At 44.6% G+C, this 20,240-nt stretch overlaps 1 protein-coding gene across 11 annotated transcripts in view; it reads right to left on the bottom strand.

Annotated features, from left to right (window-relative positions):
- Nucleotides 1-20,240, bottom strand: part of TTC7B (tetratricopeptide repeat domain 7B) — a 253,786-nt gene that overhangs the window by 138,004 nt on the left and 95,542 nt on the right. For 10 of the 11 annotated variants that reach the window (XM_042990364.1, XM_042990375.1, XM_042990367.1 and 7 more), the window contains 2 exons: nt 8,154-8,232; nt 2,234-2,406 (listed from right to left, as the gene is read on the bottom strand). In XM_042990364.1, the coding sequence (XP_042846298.1) occupies nt 2,234-2,406; nt 8,154-8,232 (252 nt within the window). Of the gene's footprint in view, nt 1-2,233; nt 2,407-8,153; nt 8,233-17,645; nt 17,830-20,240 lie in introns of those variants that run through there. The other variant, XM_042990371.1, reaches the window with a different exon arrangement.

Genomic DNA, 20,240 nt, shown 5'->3' on the forward strand with positions numbered 1-20,240 from the left:
AAACCTAAATAAATGAAAAGACATCCCATGTTCATGGATCAGAAGACTTAATATTGTTAAGATGGCAACACTCCTCAAATTGATCTATGGGTTCAATGTAATTCCTATCAAAATCCTAGCTGCCTTTCCCCCCCCCCCCAGAAATGGACAAAAACTGATCTTAAAATTTATATGAAAATGCAAGGAACTGGGGGATGGGGGTGACAGCAGCTAAGAGGTACTGAGTTTATTTTTGGGGTAATGAAAATGTTCTAAAGTTGATTATGGTGATGGAAGCACAATTATATGACCATATTAAAAGCCACTGAACTATATACTTTAAATGAGTAAATTGTAAAGTATGTGAATCATATCTCAACAAAACGGTTAAAAAAAAACCCAACTGACTGTATCTGTGCAAAATGAAATTGTGACTTAGCAATCAGCCCTGGTATGGGAATCCTCTGGTGAACCAGTAATTGCATTTTCTAGATCTGCATGTTGCCTCCATAATTCTCCTTGGACAGATGGGGAAGTTGACGTCAGAACAGTGACAAAGTCTGAGCGGTTCACAAAATAAAGGAGAAGTGGCCGGCTCTATGAGCTTTTTTGCCTTCAAGAGGTGAGGCCACATTGGAATAACACGCAAAGAGACAGAGAGCTCTATCTATGTGTCCAGCTTGATCAGGGGAGGGAGTAAGAGCTGAGTTTCTCAATATACCTGGCATCTTATATACCTGTCAATTAAGAAACATGGAAAGCACACACACAAACACACACAAAAATCTCAGGTCTATTTTTAGGATGTAAGTTTCACTTTAAAAATGAACCCCAAACCTGCTTCTAAATAGTTCATAATGAGGAGTCAGCATTTTTAAAGTGAGAGTTTGGGAATTGTTAGGACAGATGTTCTGTGAATCCAGATAAGGACTAAGGAGTGAACACAGGCCATGAATTAAGCAAACTCATGGTTCAACGAGGCCATAAAAAGGGGGGATTAAATTAAAAGGGGATTAAACACAAATTAAAATAAGCCTAGGGAAAAAGTTAAGAATATGCTCACTCTGAATCCATACAAGAAATACAGTCTGAACAGGAAGATGATGAGGGAGAGAAAAGCCAGGGTCAACATAAGAGGATTAAGAGAAGCTGCCTGGAGAAATGCTGTCCCCTTTGAAAATGCGACAATCATTTTCAGAAGTCACACATGTAGTATCTAGCAATACAGCAGCCTGCAGTCTCTCTGCCATTTTCTCGATTTGATTAACAACCGTGGAGGCTTCCATATGCATTCATACACGCCACCTTTCCCTCATGGAGAGATTCTGAAAAGCCATCATGCCTTGTCCTCGCAGGGACAGGCAAAGATGGGAAGGTGAGGCTCTAAGGGGAGGAATCAAGAGTGAGTCAACAACTGTCCCTGTCTCCTGGCCCTCTTCATGGTCTCTCCCTGCCACGTCCCCTTCCCCCAAATGGGGAGGGCCCACACGGAGACTGCAGTGGTTCCCTAGCCCACCTTCCTCAAAGGTGGTTAAGTCCCAGATTTAAAACTTAAAAAAATTAAGAGGATCTAAAAATGACATCATCTTCCAATCACTTACAAATTATTTAATTCTCCTTCTTCTTATAGATAATTCAGTTTAAAACAAATTTTTATTCATTTTTTTAATGTTTATTTTTATTTTTATTTTTGAGAGAGGGAGAGGGTGCGTGAGAGATGGGCAGAGGGGTGGGGGGGACAGAGGATCTGAAGTGGGCTCTGCGCTGAGAGCAGAGAGCCCAACGCAGGGCTTGAACTCACAAACGGTGAGATCACAACCTCAGCCGAAGTTCGGATGCTTAACCGACTGAGCCACCTGGGCACCCCTAAAACAAATTTTTAAACAAAAAGATCAAGGAATTGCTGAAGAAAAGAAAAAAAGGTTAACTCTGGCTTACAAACAGATTTGTCGCTAATTGCTGGGTAATGCTAGGTTTCTTACAATAAATAGAATGAGAATCCCAAAGACCAACAGTGATGGCTGCAAACGGTGGCCAACCACCGAAATGAGAGAATTTTCCTACTTAAAATGCCCCACTGGTGCATAGATATTTGTAGAAGTTATGAAAAATAATGAGGTATATCTATTAAATTGGCAAATGAGACTTGTTGTCTGGTTCTCTTTTCGGGGAAGAATCTGCCCTTGAACTTCTACTCATCCTTGAGTTTTCCCCCAATCCCCTAACCTACAAATGAGGACATCAACTGCCATACTTCTCTCCTGAGTAGACGCGGGCTTTCCGAGGCAGGGTGTAGGTTTTGGTGTTTGCTCCTTTCCGGAGAGGATCGTCCAGAGGTGACTGGCAGGGTGGATCCTCCAGGGGGTTCCAGTAGCTCTGTTCACACATACCCCGCAACAAGATCTCCGCCAACTGCCTGGCTATTGTCTGGAAACACAAAGGAGGAAAGGCATAGCTATGAATCAATTTTGTATCATTCATTCACTCGTTCACTCATTCAATAAATATTTTTCAGTCATCATTTTGTGCTAGGCACAATTCCAAGACTCATGCTTAAAAATTTTTTACTTCTCTGATGAAAATTATATCAGTTGGTGACAAAAAATAAGATACAATACAGCAAGATAGTTGAACCATTTTGAAACACAAGTTCATGTCCTTGGAATGCCACCCTGCCTCTGAAACGCTAAACGTGTTTTATGCCTAAAGCAACTGAAACTTTGAGTTAAGTTCTCTCCCAAAAGCTCTTGTAACAGGTGAACTGCAAATATTTTCATCACCTCCCAACAGATCCCTGCTGAAACCCAAACTTGGCATCAACCTAGATGACGTTATTCCTGGAAAAAAAAAAAAAATCTCTTCGTTGATGGTAAGATGACAATCAGGGCAGATTTTTAGAATGCCTTCCCTCTTTGAAGTGCCACAGGCCAGTCCCATGGTGGCCCCATCCTGGGACTCAGCACCTGGGCACCTCGTTCCGGGCGCACCCTGGGCCTTGCGGCCCAAAGGCTCCTGCTGTCCTTGTGCAACAGAGAAAGCAAGGTGGGGAGCGTGGCTGCTGATCAAGAGAGACCTCTTTTCAAAGCTGGATAGGTATCTCTTTTCTCACTGTGAAAACCCAGACATATCTGGGTCTTGCCATCCTGAGTTAGAAACAGATTTACTATGCTTTCCAAGCCCTCTGTCATGGAACATATAGAACAGTACCACGTAGGATGAATGGGAAGAGGGTGTGTGTGGCATCTACTAAGAAATAGTTCGTTGGCTGATGCGTATCAGTTCATTTACCTCATAATCTTCCAGAGATAAAGGAGAGGAGAAGTAAAAACAAACACACAAACAAACAAACCCACAAAATCTCTCTGAAAACAGAAGCATTGCACCTGAGGGTGGTCCAGGCTACCCCATGATCAGCCAAAGGTGGCAAAATAAAACTTCAACCATTAGGTTTTCCCACAAGGTTTTAGCATTCTTTAGAACACGCAGAGAATGCTGATCTTCCCTGAGGGCGAGACTTTTTTTTTTTTTAATAAATATGTTCCAGGAGAGAACTCTGCTAGGTTTTCATCCACATGAAATCTCCTAAAACACCACAAGGAAACTTAAAAGCAACCAAATCACTAGCTTAGTGGTTTCTGATGACCACTGGGTAAAGGCAAATTTTCTTAATTATTCCCAAGTAAGACCCACTGGCTTTAAATGTCTACAAAAATGTGAAATTAAATGCACTCCTATCATCCCCAACTGAGCCATCTGTAAAGATCTCATAAGCACACAATTTTCAGGACCTGAACAGCTCCCGAACTGTTTTCTTAAACCTTCCATTATAGTTCCATTTCCATCTCATTGCAGTCATATACGTTAATGACTTCTGCTGGAAGCATCAACTGGCAGAAATAACCTCCACTCGCTATAGCTGAGGGGAAAAAAAACGTCAAAGGAGAAAAAATGAACAAGGAACTTCATTTTCTGGATATATCTGCCATGGAGGGATTCTGAAGTTATAAAAATCTCTGTCCTAAAAACAGTTTGCTTGTCCACTACTAGACAGCTCATGCGAGATCTCACTTTACCTCAGGGTATTAACCTTCCAGAGAGACTTTGAAAATAAGGTTTTGATGTGATTGCATATTTTAAGGGTGTCACTTCACCACTGCACTGCTGACTAGTTTGGTTGTGGGCACTGAGAGCCCACATGAAGTTCAGAACAGGAGATTAAATATGAGAAATTACCAGCAACATTACCAATGTCAATCAGACCTTCTACTTTTTTACACTCAGGTTTCATTTGCTTGCAGTTGAAAAGTTAACAAATTATTGGTAGCTATCAAAGTCAGAAGGAAAGAAAGGAGAGGAAGGGAGCCAGAAGCAAGTCAGGTTTTTATGTACAAATCCGTTTTGTAAATCCATTATGTAAATCCATTTTGTATGTGTTTTTTAAATTGTGGTAAAATTCGCATAACATAAAATTTACTATTTTAACCATTTTGGTGTATAATCCAATGGCACTTAGTACCTTCAGTGCTATACAATCATCACCTCTATCTGGTTCCAGAATATCACCCCAAAAGGAAAGCCTGTACCCTTCTAGTAGTCACTACATTCCCCCCTTCCAGACCCTGGGAACAATTAATCTGCTTTTTGTCTCTGTAGATTTGCCTGTTTGGGACATTTCATAAAAATGGAATCACACATTTTGTGGCCTTTTTGTATCTGGCTTTTTCACTCAGCGTAATGTTTCCAAGGCTCACTTATGTTGTAGCCTGGGTCAGTCTTCACTCTTTTTGTGGCTGAATAATACTCCGTTGTGTGGACATACCACATTCTGTTTATCTAATCGTCAGCGGATAGACATTTGGATCGCTTCCACCTTTTGGCAATCATAAATAGTGCTGCTACGAACATTAACGTTCAAGTTTTTGTTTGAACACCTGCTTTCAGTTCCTTGGAGTGTTTCCCTAACAGTGGGGTTGCTGTAAATGTACTGTTAAGTCCTCAGCTATGGTCTCACCCCACAGAGCTTACAAAGCAACGTTTGCATCTCCTAAGTGTGTCATAAATTTGCAATGATCAGCTGATCCTTGAGGAATCCTATGGTTATGAGCGGTATTAACTGGACAAGCTTTCTGATGTCTGGTGCAGACCAAGATACCAGTGAATAAGCCCACCAAACACAAAGTACTTCTCAGCTGGGGAAGGCAAAGAATCCCTTGTGGAAATGAGAAAATAAAATTCTCGGGTCCTGCCCCAAACCTACTCAGTTGACATTTCTGAGGTCAGGATTAGGGATGTGTACTTGTTCAAAAATGTTGCTCACATAATTCTGATGCACACCTTTGGTTCAGCCCTCAAGGAATTGGAAGCAGTTCAACCTAGGTCACGTGAGCCACATCAACCAAGACCACAGGTCTACTCGCGCCTCAAGTCCAACACAGACAGGAAGTGACTCCTCTCGCGTCAGCACCAACCAGTTAGCAGCTGAAAATGCCCAGGGGCAACTCCAGTCTATCCAGACTTCTTTAGGAGCCTCTTCACGGTACTTCTCAGAAAAAAAAGGAAAACTAATTGAAAAAACTTCTCTCCCTTCCTGACATATCTTTATTCAGAATCCCACCTCATAGGATTTTTATAAGTTAAAGTACATTGATTTCAATACCACAAACCTTAGGCAATAGTGGAAGATATGCTCTAATTCTGTGAAAAATAATGTTGAAGTAAACAGCAGGCAGATCCCCATAGTGCACTCAATGTACTCGCATCTTCTAGTGGGGGAAAACCATTAATCTCCTTAATAAAATATGCTTTTGAGTCAACAATATGAACAAATGCATCATATTTAAGCAATCTTGAAAGACTGGATTTTTAATCAGCTCTTAAAACAATTATAAGAACACTTGCCAGTATAATCAGTTACTTTAATTGTGCTTCCAAATCTTAAAAGAACCTGTTCGTGCTGACCAGGCAAGGAGTGTTATGAAATGCTGGGAGGAGGTCAATCTGAGAGAAAAGACATTTGGCAATAATTTTTATCTATACTTTTTCAGGGTTTTGTTTTGTTTTGTTTTCCCTTAAAGAACTCTACAAATCAAAATGTCTAGTTTGAACTTCTTAAGGCACCTAAAAATCCCATCAATATATAAATAAATCTCACAGAGCAGGTGAAGTCTTGGTGGGGGGTAGGGGGTGGGGGGTGTAAAGTCACCCATCTTCCCTCATGCCCACTAATTCCAGGAAAGCCTCTGGCTTAGCCACCTGGCCCCATGACAGTTGCGCATCCTAAAACCCTGAAGACACCAAAAAGAAGATTCAGCCTCTCTTCCCACAACAGGAGTCTCTTGGCCCTGCCCAAGTGAAACTCTACCATGGCACGAAAAGGGGCCATGACGTGAGGAGGACAGTGGCATGGTAACAAGACAAAGGAAAGTGGAATCTTGTGTGGGGTTGTATGTGATATTCGCTTAGCTTCTGGTAAGCTCCAGACCTTTACCCAGACACCCCTTGGCTATGGCTCTGCAGGCCAAGCTATGGAGGTACCATCAATAAGTTCCCGCAGCAGGGAAAGTGTAAGGAGTAAAAGGAAGAGGGAGAACTTAAGTCAATAAGAGAGCCAAACAGCGATCAACAACTTGGTTTATGGAACCAGCTTTTATATTTCTCCTCTGAGTTTTAGAGTCAATAGAACTAATCAAACAACTAAGTGCTCTTCAGGATCTAATCTGCTTTTGCTCTGGTTAGGTTTTGGTGCGAAATCATTAGCAGACAACCGACTCCTTTGCTACACTGGCATCTGGGAGGGCTTACGTAGCCCCTGCCTTATGGGATGCATTCCTTAGGTTTCAAGAGCTAGCACTGACAATAAATACATAAAAAGATGCTCAACATCATTAACCATCAGGGAAATGTAAATTAAAACCACAATGAGATAGCACGTCACATGTACGGGGATGGCAACGACTAAAAAGACAACAGCAAGTGCTGTGAGGGATATGGAGAAATTGGAGGCCTCGTAACTTTCGGGGGGAATGTAAAATGGTGCGGCCACTTTGGAGAATCATCTGGCAGTTCCTCCAAATGTTAAACGTAGGGTTACCATATTACTCGACAATCAAAAAAGAATGAACTCTTGCCATTTGCAACAATGTGGGTAGAACTAGAGGGTATTACGCTAAGCGAAATTAGTCAGAGACAGACAAATACCATACGACTTCACTCATATGTGGAATTTAAGAGACAAAACAGATGAACAGAGGATAGGGAAACAAAAATAACATAAAAACAGGGAGGGGGACAAAACAGAAGAGGCTCTTAAATATAGGGAACAAACTGAGGGTTGCTGGAGGGGTGGTGGGTGGAGGGATGGCTAAATGGACAAGGGGTTAGTGGGGAGGACACTTGGAATGGGCCCTGGGTGTTATATGTAGGGGATGAATCACTGGTTTCCACTCCTGAAATCATTATTGCACTGTACGCTAACTAACTTGGATGTAAATTAAATCATTAATGAGTTAAACAAACAAACAAATGTAGAGCTACCGTCCGATCCAGCGATGCCAGTCCTAGGTACAAGAGTGTATATTTCCACCTAAAAACTCGCATGAGAATGTCCACTGTGGCATCGTTCATAGTCACCAACTCGTGGAAACAATCCAAACGTCCATCTGATGAACAGATACATGAGATGTGTTCTATCCATGTGGTGGGATAGTATTTGGTCACAAAAAGGAGGGAAGTGCTGATCCGTGCTACAACTTGGGTGAACCCTGAAAGCAGTGTGCTAAGGAGGCCAGTCATAAAAAGACCACGTGGTACGTATCACCCCGTTTATCTGAAGTGTCCAAAACAGGCAGATCCATAAAAGCCAAAAAGAAATTAGTGGTTGCCGGAGGCCAGGGGAAAAGGGGAGCGTGGGGATTGACTACTGATAGGTATGGGGTTTCTCTTTGGGGATGAGAATGTTCTGGAATTAAATAGTAGTGACGGCTGAGCAATCTTGCAAGCATACTACAGACCAGTGACTTTAAATGGGTGAGATGCATAGTGTGGAAATTAGATCTCAGTAAAGCTCATATATCTATGACAGAGGGGCAGCGGGACAGAGGGAGGGGAAGGGGGGCAAGGAGTGAGAACACCTGAAGTGCCCTTCTGGCCTCAATCAAGTTCTCCATCACACTCACCATTCGCAGGTTTTGAGTTGTTCTTGTTTCTACTGCTCTGAGGATCTCTCTAAATCTCCCGACTCCTCTTGTCAAGTTCCTGTGTGCACACAGAATTTGACAGGGTTTCCATCTGGCGCGCATTAATATTAAATATTTTATACACATATTTCAATGCATTTTGTCTACATAAAAGCTGTTGGCTAGATTTTCAGCAAACAATTATTCTGCACATGTCCATCCATCTTTGTTCAACTCTGAAAAATTTGGCCTGGGATTGGTGGTCTTTTGCGCTTCCACAGTCAGATTTCCTCAAGAAAAAAAAAATGTGAAAATCAGTTCTAAGGTATAGAAGGAAGGAAGAAAGGAAGGAAGGAAGGGAAGGAGGGAGGGAGGGAGGGGAAAGGAAAGGAAAGGAAGGGAGGGAAGGAGGAAGGGAGGAAGAAAATGTAAGATATCTTGCAAGAGTTTCTCCTCAACCTTACAATGGCTCTGTAGTTTTCCTGCTCTATTGATTGGTGCTGAAATCTATCTTTTCACTTAAAAGGTGGGTGGCAACAAGGTACAGAAATGTCAGCACTGAATGCACTGTGGGTAAAGGCTTCCTGTTACTTGCAATTTTTATGGGCAAGACAAAGGTAACAGGTATGAAAACGGTGGGGTTCCACCAAGCAATCACTCTACATCTTTGAGGACAGAAATCACTGTCCCCAAAACCCATCAAACCGGCCTTCCTCCCCCCAACCCTGCACCAACAAGAAAAAGCAAATGGTCAAAGGCCCTTCCGAGAGCAAATGCATAAGGACTGGAACCCGGAGCTGCCTGACTCTGCTCAGAACACATCTCCCCTCCCGGCCCCACACCTCCCAAGACAAACGGACAAATCATTGTTTAGTGACATCCTGGTGCAGATGTCCAGGCCCCTGCCCGTTGTCCTCCCTGAAAGCTGCGCCTGCCCTGCTCAGCTGGGAACACTTCCCATTTACATTGAGTGCTGCCACCACCTATGACATAACTCGGTGATATTTATAACTTGCTCATTAGGACACATCTCATCTTTCCAAAAAGCCGCAGAACGGGTCAGCCGGTACAAACCTGTCAGCCAGCCTCTGCCGGCTGGGACAGATGCTCTAGGTATTTGCCTCTCTTCTTGGGTGACATTTTAAATCATGCAAAGGTATTTAATCAAACTGAATGTGGGGTTTCTGTAGGTTACAAGCACTCACGCAGGCTGTTCCTTTGTATCTTATACCTACATGACGTCCCAGGACTCTCGTTCACAAGTACAGCCCTGGAACTTTAAGATAATAGTTTACTGGCGTATGTACATAAATACTCTCGGATTCCTCTCACCCACACATATCAGATGATACCAGATCAGAAGCTTTATGGTGACATAAAAAGAGAAGCGTGTGCTCAGGACTCTAAGCGGCGCTAAAGAAAATCTAACAGAGGCGTGAATAAAAATTAGGTAATGGGCCCCAGGACATACAATCTCCTCTGCTTTCCCCTTCGTTTGTTTTTATGGGATCTGTGTTCACAGGCAACAAAGTACATTTGCTTTGGACTGAAGCTCAGCTCTCTTAAGTAACGGGGTGGGGGGTGGGGGAGGAAATAGCAACAGCTAAAAAAGGGATGGGTGTGGGCACGGTGGGCTAATTTTGTTCCAGAATCACAGACCAAGCTCCTACTGTGCGCAAAAGGAACGGCAGTTTGAACTGTAGGACGTAAGGGTGGGGCTGAGGGAACACAACTAAAGACCCAGTGTGTAAAGGGCTGTTTTTCCAGGGTGGAAATCAGGCCTGAAAGTAGCATCAAATCTGAATATGATGAGCCAGGGAAGGCTGCAAGATAGGCACTGGTCATTCAGAATGTCTCCCGCGCCCTGCTGGCAAAAGGAGACACTTATCCAGTTACAGACACACAGAATTTTCCAGCTAGACACGATCCAACGCAACCTAGTCCATTATGACACAGAAGTGAAATGGCTCGCTCAGGTTCACAAACCCAGTGAGAGAATGAGCTGGAAGCTTTCTCCTGGGTTCTATCACCTTTCTGGGCAAAAGAAATGTCAGCTCTGAAAGCGAAGTGAGGCTCTAGAAGAAAGAACAAAGTACGAATAAGAGAGCTCAGGTCTCTGTTTTGTAACATTTATATGCAAATCACTTCATATATACATAACACAGATTTTACCCGTTCCAGTGACCACAGCTAATGAGCTACTGCTAGGAAGTGGTTCACGATCCAAAAGAAAATGCGTCAGCCCAGGTGAAGCCTTCTGGAGGGTACTGCCTCGGCTGCCTTAAAAGATAAAGGATGGCTGGAGAAACTCAACTACCCTCCTAGGGCCAGGAGGCTCTCCCGCGCGGGACCGAGGCCCCCTGCTGGATGACTGGAGGAAGTGTCTGGGCCTCAGGGGTGCGGCACAGGAGGGGGCTGATCAGCCTCTGGGTGCTTGTTCCCAAGGTACCCACGCTGCCTCTGAAGCAAACAGTTTTTCTCAACTGTTTCCACGGTATTTCTGGCGGGAGCTTTTCAGAATCGAATTGTTCCTCAAGCTCTGGGATCCTGCTTGTAAACAAAGGATCCACAGTGACCCCCGAAGGCCTCACCCCGCCGTGCCAATCAAACGAATGTGGCACCATCCACATGTGGGTGTCCGGCCACAGACCAGGCTGACAGCAGGAAGAAGGGCTGGAGGTGAAAGATTTTAAATAGCAGAAGAGGAAGAAAGTTTCCCAGATGCAGAAACATCTCTTTCTCAGCAACTCCTATACCATTCATACATTTTTTTTTTAGGCACATAATTTTATTCAACCAATCATTTCCAACCGTTGCCATGACAGCAGAAAAAAAATTTAAGCTAGATGGATGATCATGACAGAAAGGAACAAAAAGGGGAAATTAACTTATAAGAATTATAGCCTAAATGCTATGAAATACTCCATTTTGAGGGAAATAAAAGCCACAGGATTGCCTTCATGTCTCTAAACTATTAGTTTATTCTTCAAATGTTGAGATCATTAAATATCTAGAATGAAATGTTGCTTAAAAACTCCACTCCAAAACGAAGACAAGGGAGGCCAGGACGTTCCTTGGTTTTGAGGGTTTCCACAGACTCTCCACATTAGGTCACTGATTCCATTTCAACACCCTTGACTGAGAGAGCACAATGATGTCAGAATTCATTATGGCAAACTAGTCTCAAAATGAATGTTCCTGCCAGCCTGTGAGCAGCGGGCACTTTGGCAAGCTGTCAGAACTTGGGGTTCACCTCCCGCATCTTGCTTGGGTAAGCTTCCTGAGCTGGGTGCGTCTCCCTCCATGTGGAAAGGTTCCCAACAGCTCAGCTATCACCAAGGAGAAGGGGCCTGGGCGTCCCTTGAGCCCCAGCCGGTTGTCCAGTGTGACGAGCAGGCACAACCCTGCCTTCCCTTGCCAACATCCCTGTGTGTCCCCAACCCTGTGGGGAGAGCTTGGGCCAGTCCCACCGCCTTGCTCGTGTTCAAACCCAGGCAACCTACTGCTCTGTCTTGACAGGAAAGCCCGCCCACTTTTCCCAGGGACGCGTTCTGTTCCTGGTGACCTACTTGCACTTCTTCTTCCCTCCTCCTTTCTCCATCTGGTTTCAGATGGGAGGAACCTCCCAGGTCTCGTCTGCTGGCCCTTAGGTCAGGGCAAAAGCATGACTTCCTGAGGACACCGAGGGAGGTGGCCCCGCCAGCACTTGGCCTCCCTCTGGACCCTGCGGGCCCTGCGGCAGCCATTTGAAGGCTGGTCTCTGAAATTTACACCCTGCCACGTGCAAGTCCACGGCAGCGCCTGTTTCACGACTCTGAGCCACATTCAGAGCTCTTTGACACGGCCACCTGTGCCTCTGTGCCATGAAACCAAGGAGGAGCTGCATTGGGAAGGAAACCAGAGCTCCAGAATCAAAATCAAAATGGGAAACCAGGGCTGGGAGAAACTCGGAGACGTTCAGAACCGTTACACCTTGTGATAGGTGGCTCCTTCAACAGCAAGCTCAATACACCTTTTTCGTTATTATTTCTCCTTTCGTTTCTTGGGACCAGCGTGGGTGGGACGGGGCAGTTCTTCCCCTAACTTGTCCTTCCAGATTATTTTCTGACCTCAGAGTCTGGCCCAGGCCACCAACACTCTTCGATTCAATTATCCATTATCACGGTCATGCAAACCCAAAGTTCTGGGGTGAATAAAATACTTTTTATGCTGTTTGTCAAACTCCTGGATGATAAGGAAAAAGTGCTTCTGCTAGAGTAAGTTCAATATTTTTTCTCCTCTGTGGTTAAGAAATTTATAACCAAAGATCAATTACAGAACAAGTCAAGCTAGTAGATCTCTCAGAACTAAGAAGTCGCTGGCTTTTCCCAGGTCTTTTCTTACCAACTAGCACCCCTGAGGCTCTTCAGCAGTAGGGTCATTTCAACAGTCACTGAGTGCATTGTTCTTCAGGTTCCAGGCTCATCCCTGAAGATACACTGGCGAGCAACGGACACCATCCCACCCCAGGGAGCTCAGAGAGCTTCACACACCCCATAAGAACGTAATAAGCATCTCGAGGACCAAGATCTGTGTTCTGTTCACCGACATACCCCAAGCCCCTCAAACAGAGTCTGGCATACAGCAAGTGCTCAATAAATACTTGTTGAATGAAGGATGCCTGGGTGGCTCAGTCAGTTAAGCATCCGACGTCGTCTTAGGTCATCATCTCACGGTTCGTGAGTTTGAGCCCCTCGTCGGGCTCTGTGTTGACAGCTTGGAGCCTGGAGCCTGCTTTAGATTCTCTCTCTCTCTCTCTCTCTCTCTCTCTCTCTCGCTCTCAAGAATAAATAAACATTAAAAAAATTTAAATACTTGTTGAATGAATTTCAGAGCTACTGTAAGTCGAATAAACCAAGATCACAAGGGAATACATTTTCTACCTGCTCCTTGTCCCCTTCTTTCTCGCTGCACTGGGTTGGCAGACAGCACAGCAATGCACTCTCTTAAATAGAATATGTCACAGATGCCCTCGGTGGCATTGCAGCATGGGTGCCTGGGGGAACAGTGACATACCTGCCTGTCCCAAGTGGCAGAGTGAGGCATGCCTGGCCTGACAGCTTCTAGAGAGCTGCACGGATAAGAAGGATTTTGAAGATTTTTTAAAAACCTTCCAAATATTTCAGGGAAGCTTTCCTGCTCACGTGCCTTTTACACCTGCTCCTCTCTGTCTGAAGTGTTCTAGGAACTGTTAGTCATCCTTCAAGACCCAGGTCAGAGGCCACCTGGGGAGCCTTTTCCTAGGTTCCCTAGGAAAACGCAGGTACTGCTTCCTGGGGTTCTCCCAACAAGCTCAGTTGTGTTTTGAGCCTAGAGAGCACTCAACACACTGGTTTTCACATGTATTTCTGTCTGTCTGCCAACCAAAGCGTGATCACCTCGGGAGCAAAGACCCTCTTTGTCCCAACTGCTACATAGAGCCAACCAGGCACCCAGTGACACTTAGGAAGCTGTGTGCCCTCAAAAGAAAGAGTGAGCGCTATCTTGTATTCCAAAATCCCTTTCCCCATCTCCTTGATGAAAAGTCTTCTTGACCACAAATGGGACAACTGAAGCAGACCCTTCTTACATGAGACACACCCCACTGGTACGCTAGACATTGTCAACACAACCCCAGAAGGACGGAAATAAACCAGCCTTCTCTAGGTCAATTTCTCTTAGCTCTCAGGCTTGAGAATTGCTTCCTCTTCATTTATACAACCTTAGGATCATCTATTTGGAAAAAGTCTGAAGTCAAAACCAGATATCCAGATCGGGAAAGTGTGAGAAGAAAAAGACATCCTTCGCAGTCCAAAAGGGCACTTCTGGCCGGCTGTCAGGGAGCTGCTTTTTGTCCCAGAATGGACTCCAGCTTCTCCCTCTGTACACGCTCTTCGCCTCGTATCCAATGACATGCACTTGTGAAGACAGATGGCTTGCTGTAGTCAGAGGCCAGGGATCAAACCCACAACCTTGGCCTGGTTAGCAAAGGACTCTGTCTGATCAACGGAGCAGGCCAGCTGCAGCCTAGATATAGTGGTGGAGGGTGTGACAGCCATCCACGCTGGGAGGCGATCAAGCAGGCGAAGCTTCCGGAAGTCTCGCTGCAAACCTAATGAGAGTTGTACTAGGCTTAACAACATTTTTTCTGACTACCTCAGCAACTGAGGCTTCCCCGTGACAAAAGCAGAGTCAATCAGGCGTTTCGGTCAGCTGGCCAGGCAGCAGGCAGCACTCGGAGCAGGCTCTGTGTATCAGACAGCGTCTCAGGCAGCGGAGGGACAAGTCCAGTGAGGCAGGCAGGGCTGTCGCGGAGCCGGGACAGGACATGCACACTTCCAGCGTGGTGTACTAGAGGCCCCCAGATGCAAGCTGGACTCGGGCGAAAGAACGGCACCCTTCCCCCAACAACCTCTTCCCTGACACTCGCCCGGACCCCCGGCCTCTGAGGAAACACGGAATACGGAGAGGCTTGCTTCCTCTCACGTTCTTCTCCTCCAACTTTGGGGAGTGGGTCAAAGGCTATCAATCCTCATTCCAACAATATCTACTGAGTGCCTATGGGCATCAGGAAAGGGGCACAGGGGTGCAATTGTGAGCCAGCCAATACACATGCATCCTCATGAGCTGTGGTGTGACCATGGTCACCTTCGCCCTGAATCCCAGCGGTATCCAACACAGAGCAGGACTCCTCAGTCTAATGCTACCTGCACCAAAAGAACCAGAACTTATCTAACACGTGAGGCCGGCCCTCCCATATGCTCACCTGGAAATCCACACACTCACATATATACTTACACCTAGACCAAACAGAACATGGGTCCTAGAGCCACATGGTAAGGCTCAAGCCCCAGCTTCATACTCACTCATTGTTGACCTTGGGCAAGAGCCTGTGCCTCCGCTTCCTCATCCGTAAAATGGGGATAACAAATGTAGCCCCCTCCCCCCCACAGACTGGTTCTAGGAATTAAATGAGTTAATACACATGGCAAGTGCTTTTAAATGTTTAACATTATTACTACTATTTCCTCACAACTCTGTCGTTGCTCTAAATAGTTTTGGAATTCTGGAAACTACCTCCCAGTCAACTTACGGAACATGAAAGTCTGTTTTACCGCTTTGGAGACATTTCACTTTGAAGCAAAAAAAAAAAAAAAAAAAAGTTATTCCTGGTTTGGATTCACTCATTCACTTTGTTATTTACTGAAAACCTACCATGCCCTCAAAGACAAAAGACAACAACCCATGTCAAGGGAGGGTAACAGAAGCTTCTTCTCCGGGGCTCTGTAATCACTCTCCCAGGAAATGATGGTGAGATCTCCCAAGTGTGCTGGTGCCCATAGGGAGGAGTGCAGAGTCCCCACCGAAGCTGTAGGGGACGGTCCGGGACAAATGCAACACTGAGAAGCAGAGGCACTGAGGGAGGTGAACTGAATCCTTCTCGTGCTGTCTCAGTTAAAACAGCCAACTTACAGAGATTGCTCTGAATCAATTGATGAGGGCCAGGCCAAACTCAAAAAGGTTAACCTGGGAGGCTGAACCACTAACTGTCTCACAAGTACTTTTGACCTCCTGCTCACCCAGCCGATTGTGCTACGGAGAAGGAAAAAGGCGGAGAAGACATCAAGGGGAGGACAGTCCTTCCAAATGTACTGCAATACTTGAGCTGAAAGTTAAGTACAAGGATCAGAGTGCAATACTCACTTCCATTTCAATTAGCGGAAAACAGAACTGCAGTTCCAGAACAACGTCTGGGGACAATATTTTAAAAGCTATGACAAGTGGGAAAAAAATCCAAGGGACTCAGTTAAAAAGAAAAAAAAGAAAAAGATCTTTAAATGTACAGGGTCATGGGTCCAAACGCCTTCAGGAGCCAAGCAAGCAGCGACGTGGGTGGGGCCAGGCAGCAGCAGCAGCTGGGGGCGGTGCTGGGGCCCCAGGCCTGCCTAAGGTGTAGAGTTCAAAATCAGACCAGATACACTCCATGTGGGGAAGGCGGGGCGGGGGGGGAGCTCCGCCATTAAATTGGCAAATGAGAGCCTCCAGTATTTTTCTTGGGGAAATAAAGCAGTATATCTCAGCTTGAGGCAGCGTGGTGCCGTTTGGGATTCGCAGACATTCCCGTGAGTCATGCCAGATAACTTGCTTGGGTCTGGGAGAGGCTAATAAGCTGGGGACAGAAAAGAAGAAAAGGGCAAAGGTTGCGGGTGATCATGAGCAGAAGAGGAGGAAGGGAGAATGGAATGTGAGACATCTGGAAACACAGCGAAGGGAAAACAATACCAGATGCTAGGCACGCACCGCGAAGGGTAAGAATGTGGGCAACTGGCTTTATCTTGCTGTGCCTGTTTCCTCGTCTAGAAAATGGGACTATCTTCCCTCCAAACACCGGAGTAAGATGACACCTGTACAGCTCCTGACCCAGTGCTCAGAACCATGTGAACTCCCCCCGTTCTCCAACCATCCACTGCCTCCCACCATCTATCATCTGGCTCTCCGCTCCACATGTCAACATTGACTGGGCCAGAGCCAAAAGCAGCCGCTGCTATGTCCGTGTGCCTTTGGTTTAGCAGAAAACAGAGGCAAATCAGGACCAGCTTCTATTATATACTATATCAAAATGTTCTTCTCAACCAACCAACAAGTATTTATTTAGCACCTTCTGTAGTTTTACAGAACTTTTACATGAGGAAACAAAGGCTCAGGAAATTACGTAACATCGTACAGCCCACAGACAGAAGAGCCAGCATTTGAACTCAGGCTCAATCTGATTCTGGTGCGAAAGCTGAAGACCATCCCCGTCGTGCAGAAGCCCGCAGACAACCTGGAAACTGTGACCGCTTCGCGTGACGCAGAAACAGAGGCAGAAGAGAGGCCAGAAAGGTTGGGAGCAGCGAGGGTCCAAGTCTCCACCTGAATACACTGGTTTCTAAAGAAGGGATGGGATTGGAGGCCCCTCCCCTGGGGGCGGAGGACAAAGGAACCTCGGGGAATTTCTGCTGAGTGGTCTGGGCAGAAACACAACTCTGAAGTAAGACGGTATCAGAGAGACTAACACTGACCAAAGGACGACAGTACAGAGACGGGTCTCTCCCCAGTCGTCAGGACAAGCTTATAAATTAAATTCTTTCATCATACAGTGACTCGTTTATTTGACCTTCCCATTCACAACCAGTCGTCTAAGATGGTGAGCTCAACTGTACCTTTGGACCATCTATAGAAAAAAAAAAGCTTTGCTAAGCACACGAGCAGGACAGGACAAGCGTGATCTGTGAGGAGCATATTTAATTGTCTTGGGGGAATAAGCTATTTTCAAGCCCCTCGAAGCCATTCAGAAGTGTATTAATAAACCACTGACAAGGTAATTAAAAAATATTTCACTCCCTCATCAAGAAAGCCCCTCTAAGACTTTCGGCTCCTTCAGGACAGAGACTGGGTCCTCGTGTGCTCGCAGGATACGACCCAGCTGCATACCTGCTACTCACAGGGCTGCTGTCAGGATTACGTGAGGTAACAGTCATCGCTGAGTAAATGCGAACCACCATCATTATCTTCTTCTGAGGCAACACCAACTGGTTCCATGCCATCTCCCAACCCATTATTCCAGATGGTCTCCCACCAACCTAGTGAGGCATGTAGGACTTCATTACCTTCAACTGACAGAGAGGGAGACCGAGTCCCTGAGAGAGAAAGGGAGAGGCCCGCCCAGCAGCTCCATCAGTGAGTGGCCCCTGGCTTCCCAGTACAGGGATCCCTCCCCTGCTCTCTGCTGGGCACTGTTCTATCTCATCTTTCACTGCCCACCCTCCCCCATTCTTTGTTAACTTTTATTGTATGAAATATAGAGCAGACAGCCAAATAAAACAAATAAATCTCCTGGGGAATTCTTAGGAGGCAAACACCCTTATAACTACCACTCAGGTTTAAAAAAAGACCACTGTCAGGGAGGAGAGTCTGGGAGACTCAGTCGGTTGGGCATCCTACTCTTCATTTCGGCTCAGGTTGTGATCCCGGAGATCGTGGGATCGAGCCCTGCATCAGGCTCTGCAAAAAGCCTGCAATCTGTTTAGGATTGTTTTTTTCTCTCTCTCTTTCTCTCTCTCTATTTCCCTCTTGTGTCTCCCCCTGCTTGTGCACACATGCTCTCTCTCTAAAAAAAAAAAAAAAAAAAAAAAGACCATTGTCAAACACCCTATCCCAATTAACAGGCTCCTCCCTCCACCCAAAAGTACCTGCTACCCTGTCCTTTAGAATAATCGCCTCATTCCATTTCCTTATGGCTTACTCCCTCGAGTATACATACCTACACTACAGTTCAGTCTTGCCCACTTTTCTCCTTACTCGAGGAGTCTTTAAAATCTCTTAATCTGTAGGTGCCCTTTCTACCTCCTTCTTTTCCTTAGAATTTATCTATTAAAGAATCTGAACTGTTTGCCCCATCGAGTTTCTCCTTAGCTGGAAAACGGCACAGTTTCATACTTTTCTCTGTTCTCTGTATTTCTTAAACTTGGTAGTTGGAATTCAAGACTTGACCTATTCAAGTTCAATCCCTTTGCTCAAGATTTTGCCAGTGGTGTACCCCTCTATCAGGAGGCACATCATTTCTGGCTGTCACTTTTTTTTTTTTTTTTTTTTTGGTGTTAGCAGCCCTTAGATACATGAATTCACTGGGAGGTACAAAATGGTGATATTCTAAGTCTCTCTTTGCATTTTCATTCATTAGCTGGAATAATCTTATAGGAAGGTGTTTCCTTTCATCTAATATTCGGTTTTCCAGTGCTTTTTATTTACTTTGTTGATACCGATTTAGAACTCATGAATTTAAACATATTTGATGAGTCTCTTGCAATTTTTATCCTTCTTGAAATTCAAATTGTCCCATATTTGGCCTGAATTCTTTAAACATGATCCTAGAAATCTTTTGAGTTTCCTTGCTATCTGGTATGTAAAGATGTTCCAAACTCACCCTATTCATTTCTTATTCCAGAACTGGAATGATTTCTTTTATTGGTAAATGATACTTCAAGATCACAATCATGCACTAGGGATGTTCATTGCTAGAGTCAGACCTCTCTCCCTCTCTCCCTTTTTCTCTCCCTCCCTCTCTCTCTCACGCACACAGGTGTATATATGTGTATATATACACACATGCACACACATGTACATATGGAGACACACACTACCTCATGGTTTCAATCATTTCCAATTTAATCATTCAGGACTGACACAGTTTGTTCTTGATTTCTTCCATTTTAAATCTGTTTTGCCTTTCTCCCACACCAAGAAATCTGGTTCTCAAGGACACAGGGCATAATAGATAGAACATTCCATAAGTATTCATTTGCTTTATTCCATGTCACATAAAAGTGTTTTGGAGTAGCAGTACTAATAATACCACCATCATTGTGATTACTGAAATATTAAAAATTTATTTTCCGCATGTGCTATCAGCGTTCTCTTTCCATTTTAAAATTTGTGATTGTACTCTATCTGTTATGAGACACACAAAGAAACAGAAAAGCCTGACCTATGGCCAGAAAAAAAGAGCAATCAATATAAACTCACTCCAAATGGATCCACATGTTGGATTTAGCAAAGACTTCAAAGAAGCCATTATAAGTACAATCAAAGAATTAACAGAAACCATATACGAAGATGTTTTTTTAAGATCAGTCGATTCAAAAACAGGGAATCTCAATAGTGAAACAGAAATGATAGAAATTAACTAAATGAAGATTTTTAGAATTAAAAAGTATAAGTACAATGAAAAATTCCCTGAACGGAATTTGGCTGCTTTGAGATGGCAGAAAAATCACAAGCTTAAAGATGAATGAATAAAAATTGTCCAGTCCGAAGAACAGAGAGAAAAAGTACTTTAGAAAAACAAACATGTAATTATAAGCCTGCCGAAAGCAAGAAAGAAAAAAAAATCTTGAAAGTAACAACCAAATTAATCACATACAGGGGAACAACCATACTATTCTCATCAGAGGAGTAGATACACTCTAGGTACGGAAAGAAAAGAAACTATCACCAAGAATTCTATCTACAGTAAAGCTGTCACCCAGA

The sequence above is a fragment of the Panthera tigris genome, chromosome B3, assembly GCF_018350195.1.
Source record: "Panthera tigris isolate Pti1 chromosome B3, P.tigris_Pti1_mat1.1, whole genome shotgun sequence".
Classification (NCBI taxonomy): domain Eukaryota; kingdom Metazoa; phylum Chordata; class Mammalia; order Carnivora; family Felidae; genus Panthera; species Panthera tigris.